Source organism: Telopea speciosissima, chromosome 3 (genome assembly GCF_018873765.1).
Source record: "Telopea speciosissima isolate NSW1024214 ecotype Mountain lineage chromosome 3, Tspe_v1, whole genome shotgun sequence".
NCBI classification, from domain to species: domain Eukaryota; kingdom Viridiplantae; phylum Streptophyta; class Magnoliopsida; order Proteales; family Proteaceae; genus Telopea; species Telopea speciosissima.
Window position 1 is genome coordinate 22,612,094 of NC_057918.1, and position 17,913 is coordinate 22,630,006.

General features: G+C 37.0%; 1 protein-coding gene across 2 annotated transcripts; it reads left to right on the plus strand.

Moving 5' to 3' along the window:
- Window positions 1–5,170: 5,170 nt before the first annotated feature.
- On the plus strand, window positions 5,171–17,204 carry LOC122653881 (protein EI24 homolog). Of its 2 annotated transcripts, none has more exons than XR_006331859.1 (11): window positions 5,171–5,315; window positions 5,404–5,469; window positions 6,357–6,507; window positions 7,245–7,297; window positions 9,951–10,085; window positions 10,214–10,277; window positions 10,440–10,525; window positions 10,611–10,709; window positions 11,017–11,093; window positions 15,347–15,462; window positions 16,860–17,204. XR_006331859.1 is itself a non-coding variant. In XM_043847839.1 (11 exons), the coding sequence occupies exons 1-11, from the start codon at window positions 5,203–5,205 to the stop codon at window positions 16,924–16,926; spliced, it is 1,011 nt and encodes a 336-aa protein (XP_043703774.1). In that variant the 5' UTR covers window positions 5,171–5,202; the 3' UTR covers window positions 16,927–17,203. The 2 variants fall into 2 exon arrangements, 1 of the variants encoding a protein (XP_043703774.1); XM_043847839.1 differs by having other exon boundaries at window positions 10,611–10,693; window positions 16,860–17,203.
- The last annotated feature ends 709 nt before the right edge of the window (window positions 17,205–17,913 follow it).

The window sequence follows — 17,913 nt, forward strand, 5'->3', positions numbered from 1 at the left end:
GTCTCCCTGAAGGCCTTTAAAATCATGTACGGAATGACGCTTCTGGGAAGATTTATTACATATTGTAATTTTATTCTTTTATTCTTTATTTAATACAAAGCTCCTTTATACTCAGAAACAAAAGAGATATTCAGAACTATAATAACTATAGAGACATAAAGATAATGAGTCATACAATGATGAGAGAGGGTTATTGGAACCCACTTGAGAAAGGAGACTATTATTTCAAAAAACCAATTTGAATTTATGTTAGGAAGATCCTTGATGGAGACAATTTTCTTACTTAGGAGATTTATTGAAAGATATAGAGAAAGCAAGAAAGATCTTCATATGGTTTTTATAGACATAGAGAAAACCTATGACAAAGTTTCTAAAGAGCTAATCTGGAATATCCTAGAGAAACGAATGGTGTCATGTAAATATATAGACATAATTAAATATATGTATGCTGGTATGGTGATTAGCGTTAGAATGTCGAGGGCCCAAGGCAGTGAATTTTCATTCGCAATTGATTACACCAAGGATCCACCTTAAGCCTTTATTTATTTGTGTTTATCATGGACAACCTAACCAGAGGCATACAAGATGAGGTCTTATGGTGTATGATCTTTGCAGATGATATTATTTTGGTAGATGAGACAAAAGCAAAGATTAACGCCAAACTGGAACTATGGAGATCTACGTTGGAATCAAAAGGTCTGAAGATAAGTAAAACTAAGACTGAATATATGGTGTGTAACTTTAGCAACTCTGGGATGAGCGACATAGAAAATGGTGTTGCCCAGAGGGTTACAATAGGGTGGATGAAATGGAGAGGTGCAACTGGAGTTCTGTGAGATCGGGGTATGTCTTTAAAACTTAAAGGAAATTTTTGTAAGACTGTCATTAGACCAACTATTATGTACGGGGCAGAATGTTGGGCTGAAGAAGTGTCATAAATAAACTTGATGTTGCCGAGATAAGGGTGCCGATCGAGATGCATGTGTGGGAAAACTAGGAAGGATAAAGTAAGGAATGACTATATTAGAGTTGGGTTGGGAGTAGCTCCAATCCATGATAAACTTAGAGAGAATCGTTTGAGGCGGCATGACCATGTTCAACGGAGGCCTTTGGATGTTCCAGTCCGGAGAAGTGACCTGATTTAGATTGAGGGAATCAAAAGAGCCAGGGGCAGACCTAAGATTACCATTGGAAGAAAGACATGACTTCAAGTAGAGTTGAGTGGAGAGCAACGATCCATGTGGTCAACCTCATTTATTTGGACTTTGATGTTGTGGTGCTATTGTTGTAATAAACCCCAATTTCGAGGCCTGGATGTTGGCAATTATGAAGCGCTACGTAGCTAGGAAGGGTTGATGCCCTAGAGTTTGTGTCGTTGTTGTGTATCCCTTCCCTACTTCTATATTAATTTTCTGTCTCCACTAGGATCCATGTAGCTAACCCCAGTAAGTTGTGATAAGGTTATGTTGTTGTTCATGTGATGGTTGGCTATGTAAAACACTATCACTTGTGGGATTCCTACTGTGCTAATTAAGATGAGTTTTTTTTTTTTTTTCCTGTGAAAACAAATCTATTGATGAAGATGTGATAAATACTCGGCACTTGAATGACATAAGTCACGACCGGCCTTTCTTGGCAAGGATATCAGCAATAACATTTACTGCCCTAGGAATGTAAGAAAAAATACACTCTTCCAAAAGAGAAAGCAATAAATGAAATATCATTAACAATGGTCTAGGTATTTTTCATCAATAACAACTCTAGACAAATAAAATTGGGATCTATAATGTGGAATACCTCAACTAGTATAATCACGCTGATAACTGCTTGATTGACGTATACGTGTGGCCTTGAATACGCTAAAACACTAAACATTATCATCTTGAACATCAAAACCCTTCTTAGCAGCAAAATAGGGTTTTGGAACAATAGAATACCTCTCTTTGGGTAATCCCACACTCATTTGAGTTAAAACGAGAAAAATGTCTTAGTTTCAATGAAACCATGCAAATTGGGGGTATTTTGGTCATTTTTTAGAAAGTTTCCAAACGTTAGGAAGTGTAACGAGCGACAACATGAGGTTTCAAAATGTCATTTTGGTCATATTTCTTTTTGACAAATGGCAAGATTAAGTTTTTTGATACAGGGACTGTTCCTTCACGAGATGAGGTTTCATCCCTCCTTTTTGCGATACGACAGGGTGTAGATCATGCAGCCGGCATTGGGTTGAAGATTAAAGAAGTCTGGAGTGATAATCAATTCATCTCGAAAACTCTTTCATCTCCTACCAAATGCTTATGGCCATGGCATCTTTTTAAAGACTTTCTCCATATAGCTGATAACACTCAAGGAGTGAATTTTGTTAAATCTGACAGCGCCTTATGTATTTCCTTTGCGAAAAATATGGCTAGGAATGTTTGTATTATAGATTGTGACGATCGTTAACTTGTATATCTGGTTTCCTTGAACATTTAAAAAAAAAAAAAAAAAAATGTCATGAGATTGATCGGCCCGAATTTGAGCGTTGGATCGTGGTTCAATTTCGTGAATTATAGGACTTCCGATCAACAAAATCTCGTCACCTATTTGTGTGTTGAATATGAACAAGCCATTTGGAATCTTTATAGACGTTCTTGTACTGCCATTAAACACCTTAGCTCGAGTGAGCTTTGGACCAATAGAATAGAATCTGCGCATCAAAATACAATCCGCATTGCTAAGCTGGAACTGCGCCCGATCGCGTACATTATACTGAAATCAATACGGCCCACTTAGGATGCTCGTGAGGAATCTTCCCCGTCACCAAATCGCACCATATGCCCGCTTTTACTCATAGCCGCCGATTTCGAATATGATGGCGTAGCTGCTTCACAACCGTCCGATTAATGTTTCAATGCATCCTGTTTCATAGTAACTCAGCTAACAAGAATTCCTGAAAAGGTATCTGAGCCATTAAATACTCATTTTAAAGTATTTTTGACACAGATTTCGCCACAACGCTCATGACAGGGAGGACCTTAACTCCACAAATGCATTCTCAATAAACCCCAAATTCATTCTCAATTAAAACTTCCTGAATGTTCCCCAAATTCATTCAAACTCATTCAACCCTCTCTCAATTTGCTCTGTTTTCGCGCGACGATACGAAAAATCACTGTAATTTTCTCATTTTACATTGAAACAATGCAAAACTCCAACCAAAAAAAAAAAAAAGAAACAATGCAAAACAAGTTGTGTTGGAACTAAGACATAACAAAATACATTTTTTATGTAGACCACTCTGCCCAGCCATTAAACCCTCCAAAATTATCTCCAAACATGCTACCACTACGAGAACCTATAAAATCAACATGTTTACTGTATGGGGCCTTCACCCTTCACCCGTTGCGTCTACCTTCTTCCAGACACTGTGCAAACATATAATACACTGTGTAATGCTTAAAACACCTATCATATGTGCCTAGAAACCTCTATAACAATATCAAACCTTGTTCGCACCGAAATTGACTTGTTTGCATTGCAAACTCACAAACCCTTTATAACTCTAATTCCAACGGGGAAGTTCTAGAACAAGGACACAAAGGCAAGGGAAGAGGAGAAGTGATCGAACTCAACGAGCTTCATGTGAATAGGGTTTAAATACTGTGTTACTTGTGATTCAAACAAACTCGAACCAAGTCCAATCATTTTTCTAGTGGTTGAGTCCCTATGACTCTTGACAAGGTTTTGATATTTTTTGACTTTATTCGGATGACTCGCCAGAGTCAAAACCTAGTTTTCCAATAACGATTTGGGGTTGGATTAATTATTTGCTCAATTATTTTTGAATAATTGAACTTACTAACTAGTAACTACTCTGGAACCCCGTGGGTTTTTTTGGCTGGTTTAGGACGATGTGTTTCGATCACAAGGTCCCAGGTTAAGTCCCCACGAATGAATTGTCACACGGGGTGGAGGGAGGGTTTGTGTAATCGGGGTTTTCCCTTGGGCCTGAACCCTAAACCCGAGCAGGTTCAAGGGTTTCCTCATTAGCAAAAATAAAAGATAAAGAAAAACTAGTAACAACTATGGCATGAACATCAATCAGAATTGGAATTGGTCTAGTGATTTATCTGAACATTGGATGTTATATGATCTGAATTAGCCATAATACCTTCACAACTTGTAAAATTCTAACTCAATATGAAGCAGTCAGAAGTATGGGGCTGGATTTTGTTTTAGCGCTAACGAACTCTCGAATCTATTAGATTAAGAAACCCCTAATTCCAACGAGGAAGAAGAGCAAATAAAATGAATTTTGTTCATAAACTTCAAGATGCCCTTTCATTAGTCTAAAATGACTTTTATATAAGGTCATCTTGCAACGAAGAAGAAAAATGAAATAAAATAGGAAACTAATATCTTTAAATCGTGCACAAAACTTCGGAGGTCCGGTACACCCCTTAAACGTGCGAATTTGCCCCCCAATTTTGGTGGTCCCATGACTCGCCATTAGAGCCATCAAAATGTTGTAGACCACTGACTGCCATTTGGATATGGGTATTATGACTCCCGTAACTCCACCTGAATCAAAAGTTGCACTCATCAATTACTGAAAGTCAATATTTTTGGTCTGATCGGGAGGATTTCCACCGGTCCAGCTGATCAAAAAATTCTTCAAAAGTCTTCTACATCACAATCAGAACTGGAGCATATGGTAGTATATATAAAGGTTTAAAAATTCATTACTTTTAGATAAAAAACAAATGAATGGTTGAAACATATAAGGAAAAATGTTACTACAAGGTAAATGATGGAGTTTTGCTATGAAATTAACTCAACACCAGTCTAGACCATGTTCTTCCTATCCAATGGACCATGTTGTTCCTATCCAGTGGTTGGATTTTACCAAATCATCCTTCCATTTAATATATTAGGTGATGATGCCATAGAAACTTCCATGGGTGGAGATATTAAATTCCAGCAACCGAATTCTACACGTAATAAGCTTATAAGCTCCCTCCTTATTGAAGGCGGGAAGCACTATGAAACTAAGAAGGCGCGTCTAAACAAGCGAGCGCGTTGCGATAGCATATCCTTGGCCCTCTGAATATTTTACTCAAAAAACCCGCTCTCTTCTGTTCAGATACTCAGATTCCTTAATCCAACAGCAATCATAAACCAGACGGAACGGACATCCTCCCTCCCTCCCTTGTAAAAATTATGGCACTAAAGATGGATTCTCTGAGACCACAGGTCAAGCAAGCCGTTTTACTGTGGATTGATGGTTTCAGGGAGGCATGTTGTCTTCACAGGGTCGTCTTCCTCTGTCTCAGGTTCTCCCTTTTACCTCTACTTTCTAATTCTAATTCTTTTTTTTTTTTTTTTATATTAACAATTGTGGTCGAACTTTTCTTGTCACAGGTCGAGGATGCTCTTGATCCGAATCGGGCAGTGTTTTCTTTTGAATGGCTTGATTTTCTTAGGAAGGTAATCTTCTCGCTCTCTCTGTTGGTTTTTCAATTTTGCATCTTTTCAGTTCCAGCGGTTTTCTTTTACTCTTTTCTCCTTGTTACGGGTTGAAATTGTCACAAGTTTGTGTTTTACAGTGTAATTCCCTTCAGAATATTCTTTATTACTGGCTTGAATTCTTTCTGTCTGAAGAAGATCTGCATTCCATTATTAGGACTAGATTTTGGGAATGCATTTTCAGTGCACTTGGTTTGAAAGGTCCTACAAATTATTCCAGCACAGTTTAACCAATTCTAAGTTGACTCAAATAATCTTCACAGTTGGGTGCAAAGAATTTTAGAGCATTCTCTTTGGACCACTTCCCTGCAACTTTGACTGCCAATTCAAGCCTAGGGTAAGGATGGGAAATGTGTTACGTTGTTTGCTTGGCATAATACTTTACCCAAAATAATTTGACAAGAGTCCTCAATATCCAATTTTTATAGTAGTTGGAATAACTATGGCTCATCCAGGTGGTTCAAAATTGGGTTCTGAGTCTTAAAATTGTAGTTCAAATTCCAGTGGTCAACAGCTGGGGCGTCCAGCAGATTTTGCTTAAACTTTTCGTTGTATTTCCTCTATGGATCCATTTTGTCTTTTTTAACTTGCACAATGTAAATGAGCTGAACAGCCCACTTGACTACTTTACTTCTATTTACCTTTTCTATAGTTTCAGTTTTGCTTTTATTCAAATTTTTTATTTTTTTTATTTCCCAATGCCCCCTAGTGAAAAGCTTGTTTTATATTCTTGGACCAGTATTCGATTGATGTGTAGAATTTCTTGCATGTCAAAGTATCTGATTTCAGCTTGGACACATCTATAGTTGACTTATTTTTAAAATTTATGAGTCTTTTCACTGTTGCAGCATGTTTGTTATAAATTCAGTTGTCATTCCAACTCTAGAATGGATATTACCAAATCGATGCCCAAATTTTGGTTCAGACGATCAATGTTCCTTTGCTGGTGGTGTAAAACTTTATTCCTTCTTACGCTCAGGACTTATTCAGCTTTTCTATGTGAGTATGCAGATTATCTATGTAATTAGGCTTTTTCTTTTGCAATTGATTTCCTTATAGATGTCTTTTACATGTTTACCCCAGACATGGACATGTATTATTGTGTTGTGTCTTTATGTGTCTTATTGGTTAACTCCTATATCCTGTCTGGAGATTGGTACAATAAATGATGATTATGCATTTTCTAATATTTTTACCGTTGAGTACTGCTGTACCCACCTAGCAGTTATGACATTAAGACTTCAGAGGGAAGTATTCTCTATAATATTTTATACATATTTTAGATTCATTTCTATGGTTCTCGAGTTCTTTTATTTCCATTATTGGTCCTCCAACCTCATTGGTGCTATGTGGAGATTCATTGTTGAATCTACAAGCCTTTGCTACCAGATTGAACATCTCATCCCATTATAGATGCTAAAGTCAACTTATGATTTATCATATGTTTTGGCTAAAAGTAGCGTCCAGTGAGCCTAAGTTATATCATTGGCCTCTTTCCTGATGTTGATATTTGATATCTCTTATTCCGCTGTTATTTTTATTTTGTCTTTGCTCCTAGTTATTTTCTCTGGAACTGTCTTCTTATTATCTTCTTATAACTTGTTCTGGAATCATTTGCTTAAAGTCTTGTTTGTGCTGCATTACTAGTCTTTATTTCTTTGTGGATTCCATTCATATTTATTGTCATAAATAATCCAGTTGGCTCTGAGTATTTTGTTTTGGTGTTTCCCTTGCAGATATTTTGGTTTTATCCACTGTATGTTTTCAGCTTTGTACTAAGCATTCTCTGGTATTGATCTGTTCCTTATAATCTACCATTTTTATGCTTAAGAGCTTTATAAAGTTTCTTGTGTATAAGTAGTATTTCTCCTTGTGAATATAATATTTTGCTATTGGGGATTTTGGTTTGTGACATATTGCTATTTTATTAAAACTAGTCTGTAGCATGAACCTCCTCATGTCTTGCATCTAAAGTGTGGGTTATGACTAAATTGTATCTGCTATGACCATATTACTTTCTGCTTATTTCACCTTTTCGTTATATGGAGAATCAGGTTCTGGAAATATGCTCGCAGGCTTTAACAGTTCCTCCTAGTTTAATCCAAACCTATTATTTGATGTGATGATTAACATGATACGATGTTGAGGAAAGCTCATTTGTTTCAATTTTTATGCATAACTATTTCATCCATGGTCGGTGTAAGGTAAAATAGGGTCCTAATAAAGGATTAATTTTTGTGCTTATGTTTTAGTAAGGTTTTCAATGCAGTAGGAAGCTCAATTAATTTCAAGGATAAACAAGAAAGAATGTGTTGTAGTCAGACAACCAAAACGAATCACATGCCTAAGATTTCCATGTAAGTGAGGGCTAAAGTGCTACATTACGTGACACAAAGGTATGTTGGTTTGCCAGTTTGTGCTAATGCCTCATCTTCTTATTTCCCTCTGAATAAATACCCCTTCACAAAAAAAAAGGGTTTTTAAGCTTATAATAAGAAATTAAAACCTAAAAATCATTTGCATTGACAACCTTTAATTATAATAATGGAATGGATACAAGTATCACGGTAACTTAGAGAACTAGTGCAAAATAGCTTGTTGGAATCAACTAAAGAGTTAGGGGACAGATATGAAACTTTGAAGATAACTAAATTTTTTAAAATGATTTAGAAAGTTTAAGAAAATAAATCAGATGTTAAGAATTGGAATTAACAGAATGTAGAATTGAAAAGTAATAAGAAAATGATATGCTAAATAAGGATAGAATCGGACATGATTAAGGAAAATCAATAAACATGAAACAGGGCTGATTTTGGTGTTTTAAGAGAAAATCAATAACTAATAAAACATAAATCAGATCAGTGGGAATTTGGGTTTAGTATCCTATGTGTTATGCCATGCTGGAATACATTTTCTTTACTCAAGAGGAAAGAGGAAAGAACCCCCCCTCTCCCCCCACCCCCAAAATAAATAAATAAGGGGGAAAAAAAGAAGAAAGAAAATTAAACTGGTGTTCTTTTCCCTGATTTAGTTGGTCATATATAATTCTTCTTTTAATAGAGAACAAGATACTTTAAAGGCCCTCTACTTTAAGTGTGCTGTTACTGCTCCAATTACTCTCTTGGTAGGCAATGGCTTGCTCATGCTTTTCAATGTAACATGTTTATGTAATATTCATCTGAGTTAATACAACCAGTAACTCAGTTAACCAAGATAAACTACTGAATCTCAAAAGATAAGTAAAATTAGATCTAAAACACCTTTTTGACCATATTATCTAAAAGATGGTTATATGGCAGCTATTTGTGCTGGAGTTTCGAGGGTAATCTACTTGTTGGTGCAAAATATTTTGGTATTCTGAACAGATTTTTTCCATGTCTCTCTTTTTTTGTTCCTAGACTTTCCTCGTTTAGTTTTGGGAGAAATCTATGGCGACATTTAACACTACCACTATACTTCACACCCTGCCTCATGGCACATGAATGGTTTTACATGATAGAGGACCTCATAACTGTCTTACTGGTGAATTCCAGCCCGAAACAGGATGAAAAAGTGCATTAAAAGTGAGTTCAAAGTTACATTACTTTACAAAAGCCACTACATTCAATTACAGTAAAATGAAATTCTTATAATTTAATGGAACTTTGAACTCGCTTTTTAACCATTTTTTATGCTTGATTCAGGTTGAAATTCGACAAGACTAGTGTGGGGTCCCATATCACATGGACTGTTAGGTACTTGACCGATACACCAAAAGCTCCGAAGCTGATGGAACGCATTAAATCAAGCCCTTTAACCTATCCCATACTAGCTAGCCCAATTTAACGTCCATACACTTGAGTGGGCCCCATTAGGCACATAACAGACCACCATGCTTCCGCATCCGTCATCCTCGGCGGCTCTCACTCTAGGCAGCTTTCACTCTGGCGGTAGGTAGCCCTTTCTAAGCAGCTCCACTCTGCTCCAGGGTTTGTGCCTAGCGGCAGGTAGCCCTTTCTTGATGACTTTCACTCTACTCTAGGTAGCCCTCTCCTAGGTAGCCCTTTCCGTGACTCGAACCCGTGACATGGTGCCTAGCTCTGATACCAAATGTTAGGTACTTGGCCGATATGCCAAAAGCTCCAAAGCTAATGGAACACGTTAAATCAAGCCCTTTAATCTATCCCATACTTGGTTGGCCCAATCTAGCGCCCACACACTAGAGTGGGCCCCATTAGGCACATAACATGGACCCACCCAGCATGTTGTGAAGTATAAGGTAGTTTTAAACATCATTAGGTATAGTGATGTTTAGAAGCTCCCTTTATTTGAATGTTTTTCCCCCTTTCTTGTCATTCTCAAATTATTTTAGCCTAAGATGGAATTGAGATACTACCTGCTACTTTGTTGAGACTATGCTCTACTTTATCTCGATGCTTTTCTAATCAAGGGTTGTAATCTAGGTACAATGACATTGCTAAGTATGCTTTTGTTGCAATGGGTAAAGATGGATCAGCTGTGGTGGAATCATCAATCCAGAAGGAGTCAGTAAACTCACAAACTTCTGCTCATATGGAAAAGCCTCCTGGCCTTGGGGGGTACAATCTTCAAACTAATTAACTTTTCCAGGACAATGCTGTTACTGCTTCGTCACATACAACCATTTCCATTAAATGTAGAATTGTATTAGTAAAGTGATTGTTTATGTTCTGTTATGTCTAAACAGGGTGATAATTGGAATCGGGGAACAGATTTATTCACTCGTCCTGTTGAACTTCTTCTTCCTTGAGGTGCATTTTTTTTGTTGGTGGTGGGCATGCTTCATTTGTTTATTTTTTAGGGTCACTTTATTCAGTAGGAATGTTTTACGTGTGCAATGAATTATTCTTTATTGGTGATTTGTTTATTATGTAATTGATAGATTTGAAAGTTTTTGGGGATTTACAATGCAGGTTTTTACTGTTGGGTTTATACCCTACATTGGGAAGGTGCTCAATTTCATACTTCTTTCTTGGATGTATTCCTACTACAGTTTTGAGTACGTACAGAATTTATTTATGCAGTTCATGAGTAGCATTTATTATTATCTTGACAAAGACTCACTGCATTTCTCAACTTATTAGGTACAAATGGAATCTTGCTGAGGTGGGTCTAGACAAACGGCTTGACTTCTTTGAATCAAACTGGGCCTTCTTCGCAGGTTTTGGTAATGATATTGATCAGTGAAGTATAAAGCTTCCAACATTATTTAAAAATATCTTCCACCCGGAATTAATGTTGTGCAATGGGCTGCAGTGAATGCTAAATTACATGCAAAAATTGTATGCACAATTGCTTGAAGAAGTAAATATACTTCTAATATTTGTTGATCTCATTTTCTCTTTCTTTCTTCTTTTAAAAATTGTCAAAGTGAACACTTTATTATGCTATTTATCTGTGATCGTTTCTTTACTCAATTGTTGTCCTTTTTGGATGTTAAGATGTTAATTTGTGGTAACTATATTTATTGATTCATTTATTTTTTTCTAGGAGGCCCTTGTATTTTGGCAATTTTCTTCTTTTCTCCTCTTGTGAGTTACGGCGTCATGGCTATCCTCTTTCCACTGGTAATTCCCAGAATTCTTTGATTTTTCTCATCCTAGAGTTTCATTAGTTCCCCTCTCCCTCTCTGTTATTCTGCTTTGACTGCATTTTTTTGTGTGCCCATATTCTAAATAGAAAAAAGTTGAAAGGACTTTTCAGTCACGTAGTTCAGTTATGTTCTTAATGATGATTTGGATATTCATGTCTGGAAAGTGGTTACCATAATATATGAAAGCAGCTTCATGGTCTATATTATTGCAAGTACCTTATGTTCATTTTGAGTAACACATTGATTACCATAGAAGTTATGGAACACCCCCCCCCCCACTCAACAAAAAGAAAACCCCAAGGGGGGGAGGGGGGCCTTTTTTGAAGGGGTATGATAATCTCATGTTTATTGTTCAAAACAACAAAGCCATGCTTGACTTTTGAAGTGTCAGCCACCAGGAGATATCTACTGAAAATCATAAACAATTTTCATGCAGCAAGCAAGTCATCATTTTAAAAAGCGGATGCGTTCTCTGTCTGGGAGTATGTCCCCTGCGCCAGTGTGGGGGCCAATGGGAGTGCATGTGCAAGCATCAACAGGGGTGGAAGTTCCGCCTTTCATGGGGGGTGGGGCAGTTATTTCGCCCCATGCTGCATCTGGGCGCAGGAGTCACACTCCCGGACAGAGTCCTTTATCCATTTTAATATTGAAAATATATAGCAAAAAGAATGTGCCCTTATGATCATGCATTATGACATTAAGAACTCCAAACACAATAGCATACTACAAACCTAATGTAGGTTAAAACTGTGGATTACTACCAATCCATATTTATGTTCGGTGCATGTCAAAATTGTTGCACTTGCCCTACTAAAAAATAAAAATAAAAGAAGATATGGAGGATTTCTGACATATTCCACGTGTGTACTCAAGTGTTGCTGTCTCCAACAGGGGTACTGGGGATAAATTAGCATTGAGGTATGATACTGAGGCCTTAGACAGTTGATTAGCTGCAAAAACTTCATTCTGAATGTAATGCAATGCTAATCTCGAACCAGTTAGATCCAATGGGAGATAAGTACAGGACCATACATAAGAATAAAGCCAAATTTCCAAAGAATTTCAATATCAGAGGATCAAGGGATCAGATTCTGCCAACATTCTGTTCAAAGGCTCTAATTTCATGGGAGAGTATAAAATCAGAAATCGGGCTTTGATCCATGATCAAATTTTTAGGATCTAAAAATTCCTACTTGAGGAAGGAATTCCCAAATCTGAGAATTGATGAAAGGTTCAGATAAACCCAATTAGAGATTGATTGTGGTACCAAATAAGAAGCCTGATAATAGTTAGAAGTCTGAGATCTTAGAAAACAGAACTTGAAAATCGATTGAACTGAGATAAGATTTGTAGTAGGAAAATAGGAAATCAGTTTCAAGTTTGAATCTTGAAACCGTAAGAAGGTTCAGAACAGAAATCAATTGTGAACTACGGAAGCAGAATTGCAATCCAATGGTTAGATTTGAAGCTTCAGAAAATTCCTTGTTGGAGACTTGGAGTAGGAATTCAATAAACCAGAATAAATAAAAAAGGATTTTTATGCTAAGAACAGAATCAGAACTAGAAATTGATATGAAGAGAGAAGAGAATGCAAAAATAAATGAGTAGACTGGTTTATCTTTGCGCTTGCACAATATGTGAAGATTCACTTTTCTTATTGACCTCCTGTCCATATAGTTTTAGTAATACCCAAAAGTTTCCAATTGGTGGAGTTCTTGGACCGGTATTAATTATTTTTGTAATTCCACCTACTCTGCTACTAGGACATATTTTTTTTTTTTGACATACCAGCTAGAAAATAAACTGACTGACAAGAAAGTCGCACTGAAAATGCATTATTCTATTGGTACTCTAGATGTTTTCAAACGTGCTTGGATGCAAAACAAAACAAGGGCGCTATATTTGAAATGAGAATGTTATTGTATCATATAACTTTATGCCTCTCTTTCCTTTCCTTTTCCATTTTGGAGTGTATACAATTCAAATCATAAAGATTTGGAATTAGATTTGACATATATGCAGTTTCAGAGCTAGTCGATTCTTGATTTTCTGATCAGTTGACACTAAAGTTAACTCGGTTAACCAATCAAATGAGAAATGATATGCCATCCAAAAAAAAGAGGGTTATTTCCAAATGCCCCCCTGAAAGTGGCCAAACTTACAGTTGCCCCCCTGAACTTTCACTAATTCTACGTGCACCCCTGCTTTCCAAATTAAGCACCACTATAGTCCCTGCCATTAGACAGAGACGTTATAACATAACGGATCCCAGTTTTTGAACATCGATGGACCATTCTACCCCTTGATAGGGTAAAATGACCAAAATGACCATACCTGGAAGAAAAAAAAAACCTGCAACTCATCTTCCCCAAATCGTTTAGGGTTCGGGGAAGATGAGTTTTTGAATCAGTTTAGGGTTTGGAATGAAAATCGAAAAAAACCCTAAAATCATTCAAAAAACCATCGTCCCCAGATCCTTTGCAAATCGTAAATGGGTTAGATTGAGAAAACAAATCAGTGGAGGATTCCAATAACATTTCATGGCTATTAGATTTCTTCTCCTGTTTTGAAACCCTTTCTCTTGAAGATTAATGAAAGAAGGTAGAGAGTTTACAATCACTATCAACATTTTGTATGTCAGGTTAACAGATTCTATACAAAAATACTGGGGGAAATTGATATGAGTTCTCCCCCAAATCCATGGATGGATGGAATTACAGTTACAATACAGACTCATTACACAAAAATTTCTTAAGAAGATGATTAACGAAAAGACAAAAAAATCACAGATCCTTCTTCTCTTCAATCTTGTCAATCTCTCTTCTTGCTTCCAAGCCAGAGGCAGCAAAACATGTATGGGTCGTTAAAGGGTCATCTTCTACTGCAACTACTTTTCTCTTCCTGAGATGCATCTTCACGTAGAAGTTCAAGAACAGCAGGAGGATGGCATCATTCAATACAGAATTGAAGACCCAAGCCCCAATTCCATTACACCCACCTTTCAAATGTAACAGAAGGACCCCAACATGCCACACCAAGTTGCAGCCCAACAACACTACCTAGCAATTCACCATGAAGGGGAAGTAATCGCTGGGCAGCCCGATTGCTGTTCAGAAACGATACCCATAGACCACTGAATACACTAAAGTGGCCGAAAGTATGGCCAAAACCTGAAACGATTCAAAAACTCATCTTCCTCAAACCCTAAATGATTTGGGGAAGATGAGTTGCAGGTTTTTTTTTGTTTTTGTTTTTTTTTTTTTCTTTCTCAGGTAAGGTCATTTTGGTCATTTATCCTATCCGGGGGCAGAATGGTCCATCGAAGTTCAAAAACTGGGATCCGTTATAACATAACGTCTCTGTCTAACGGCAGGGACTATAGTGGTACTTAGTTTGGAAAGCAAGGGTGCATGTGGAATTAGTGAAATTTCAGGGGGGCAACTGTAAGTTTGGCCATTTTCAGGGGGGCATTTGGAAATAACCCAAAAAAAAAATGTATACCAACATGGAACAGTAATCCATCAAGACTATGTGATTTGCATCAGAAGTGTTAGACCCTCCATATAGACAACAAACCACCTAAATCATCTTCCATAACAGAAGTTCAATTATAATATCTTCCCAATCTTCGACTCTCTTCCTCAAGCAAACTAAGCTGTCTATTACTCCTACCAGTGTTAAGATCACTGAAATACCAGATTCCTTTTTTGACTCCAATGAAGTACTTTGATCTTTCTAAAGTCTAAATAAACTGAAGTAATCTTGAACTCTAGCCACTATTTTATGGATAGTAAACAGTTGAAGTACTTACTAGAGAAGGAGCCAAAAATGAGAAACAAAGCAAAAGTGAGTCCTAAAAATTTCTTTAAAAGAGACGAAGGAGAAGCGAATAAGATACATTATGGAAGTGAATGAGAAACGAATGGAAACCATTTCAGAGAGCAAAGGGGATACAAGTGGAAGCATCTTGACAGGCCTCGTATCATGTATGACTTCGATTAGAGCTGATTGGAGAGCAAAGATCCATTTGGCTGACCCCATTTAGTTGGGATAAGGCTATGTTTTTATTGTTGTTGCCTGAATGTAAATAGTATACAAATATAAAGAGAAACATGTAAAACATTAAGGACATACAAGTTTAAAATAAATCAACTAATAGAAACTTCATGTGTGTTGCTCTATGTACCTTGTATGGTTGCAGCAATGCTGACTAATTTCATTTTCCAGTTTGTTGCGACTGCCACAAGCTCTGAAGCTGACCAAGCTATGAATTCTAACAGAAGTACATGGAGAGGAGCTGAATTAGGAAGGCTTCCAATATTTTATGCTGCCGATACTTTATCGTAAGATTCATTTCATTCACAACCTTTTTGCTTTTATATGTTAGTTTATAACTATACCTTTAATATTTCAGAATTTAATTCTTTCATAATTGAGAAATAGCTGTTGTCATTTAATTGTTTGAAACTATTTTTATATTTATTTATTTATTCAAGTTTGGTGTCCTAGCTAGTAAATGTGAGTGTAGTTGAAGATTGAATCCACAAAGATGAGTGTAGTGGAATGCAAATTGAGAGGTAGTGACATAGTGTGTAATAATTTGCCAGTACTATGAATGTTCTCTAGGCCAATGGTTAAATGGACTGATGAAGTGGATTTTCTTTAGATTCTGTAAATTGTGAGCCTTCTCCTGATTGAAAAACAATCCTTCATCTAATTTATGGGCATCTTGTAGATTTTAGGATCATGAAGAATGTATTATCAGAAATATTGGCTCCATCAGTCAGAAATAGCTTCTTTTCTGAGTGTAAATCTTTCGCATCTTTCACTTTAGGATTTGCCATGTTCCATTTGCATCACAAATTGATTGCATAATGCTTTTGAGGTACTCCAGGGATTGAGATTTGAGAACACCCATGTTTATTTGGTAAACACTATTAGGATGTGAAAAAGGAGCACCAAAATAGACTTGTGCAAAAATTTGGTCATGCTTTGGTTGGTATGGTAAAATGGCCCAACAATATGAACACCTACATTTATGGTTATGATGTTCATCTGATCATATCAAGGTACCAACTGAGATTAAGCTGGCTTGATAAATTAATCAAGAACTAGCTGTTTTACTACACATGGAAACCTATGATAGTTTGTTTGGAATCCCTTGGAATTATTTACACTAAAGGTGTCTAGTTGCTCCAAAATGAGATCCAGATCCAAATGCAGAGAGAGCTTGACATAATCATCAATGGGAATGTCTCGGCCAAGCTAATGCTGGAGACAATAGATGGGTTGTAGGAAGATCATCAGGAAAGAAATCCAGCAAAAGATGTTGGATCCATTTGCTTACCTGTTAGTTTCCTTTTGGGATGATCAGCCATTAAGTAACAGTTGGATACATCTCATCACTTCTCTAAAATAAAGATTTAGTTGATGATTACTTCTCATAAATTCCCGTTTTGGTATGGAAAGTCGCACATTTAATCCTAGAATTTGTCATTTTCACTATATTTGTATTAACAAAACCTTTTGGTAGTTAATCATTGCTTGCTATCCACTCTATCACATGATTTGACTCTAGCAAGTGGCAAAGGTTAGTTGGGAAAAGACTTAATTGAGTGCCGAATTGCCAAAGCTCTTCGTAAGAGAAACTTAATAGATAATGTATTGGATCTTTGTATATCATGAATTGAAATACTTCCGTAACACGTTTCTTTGTTCTTTTTTTGTTCCATTGCAATAGGATGCGGGTGTTGCTTCTTTTCAGTCGGACACCTCATGGACGAACACCAGACAAGAAGACCCCCTGAGAAGTTATGCGTATTATGCTAGTTGATTCCAAACTTCCCGGTAACTCTGTGGTAGTGCTTGCAGCAGAGAATATTATGGATACAAAAGATATATGAGCTACTCCCATTGTGCAAGTTGTGTATAGGAAAAGTCAAAATCTTACCTCGTTCATTCTTATGTACAGTAATATGATAAAGTATATATTCCTCCTAATTCGTGAGTAATTGGGAATATGTTGTTTAACAGACTGGAGAATTACTTGATAAAAATGAGAAATCACGGGCACGCCTTCGGACAACAAGAATACTTGCAAGGACTTCAGAACAAAAAGAAGCTGTAGTCTCTTAGTGTATTGGAGATTGGTTAATCACCTCCCGACCCTATCCTTCTGATCCCTATGGTGGGGGATGCTGTGAGAATTTAGGGAAGTTCTATTTTCTTTTGTTTTTCTCAGAATTTTGGGAATGACTCTAATAACTTTGTGGAGTCAGACTATTTTGGAAGGCCCCCTCATTCTCTACTCTACAGATTTTAATTCTTCGGAGAGGGGGGGGGAGGGAAATTTTATCCTCTGTTGTTCGCTACCCGAACAGCACAGTGTTGTTCCCTCACATGAGGCGCGAAATGATGACTTAATCTCCCTCGGGGAATGTGTTCGGGCAAGGAGATTAAGTCATCATTTTGCCTCCTTGTGAGGGGACAGCAGATGCTGTTAGGGGGAGAGAAGAGGAGTGACCCAGGAGGCTTGAACTCAAGACCTCCTGATAGGATGGGCTGATAGATACCTAAATCCATATTGACACAAAATTTAGGAGTGAAGGTTAGAAATACCCTACCCTTTTTTGACACTCATATGTCTCATAACAAGAGGGTTCCGTTTGGTTGCAAGGGAAATTAAAGGGAAGGGAAGGGAAAATTTTCAAACCTAAAAAAGAAACTTTTGTAATCATTATCCCATGTGATTGTATAAACTAATTAAATTTCTTACCAAACCTAGTAAAGATACA

Excerpts from the sequence above, each read along its gene's own strand:
- LOC122653881 (XM_043847839.1), top strand. The coding sequence starts at position 5,203 with ATGGCACTAAAGATGGATTCTCTGAGACCACAGGTCAAGCAAGCCGTT. Across the intron at positions 10,278-10,439 it reads TGAACTTCTTCTTCCTTGAG|GTTTTTACTGTTGGGTTTAT; the intron begins GTGCATTTTTTT and ends TTTACAATGCAG. Across the intron at positions 15,463-16,859 it reads TATGCTGCCGATACTTTATC|GATGCGGGTGTTGCTTCTTT; the intron begins GTAAGATTCATT and ends CCATTGCAATAG.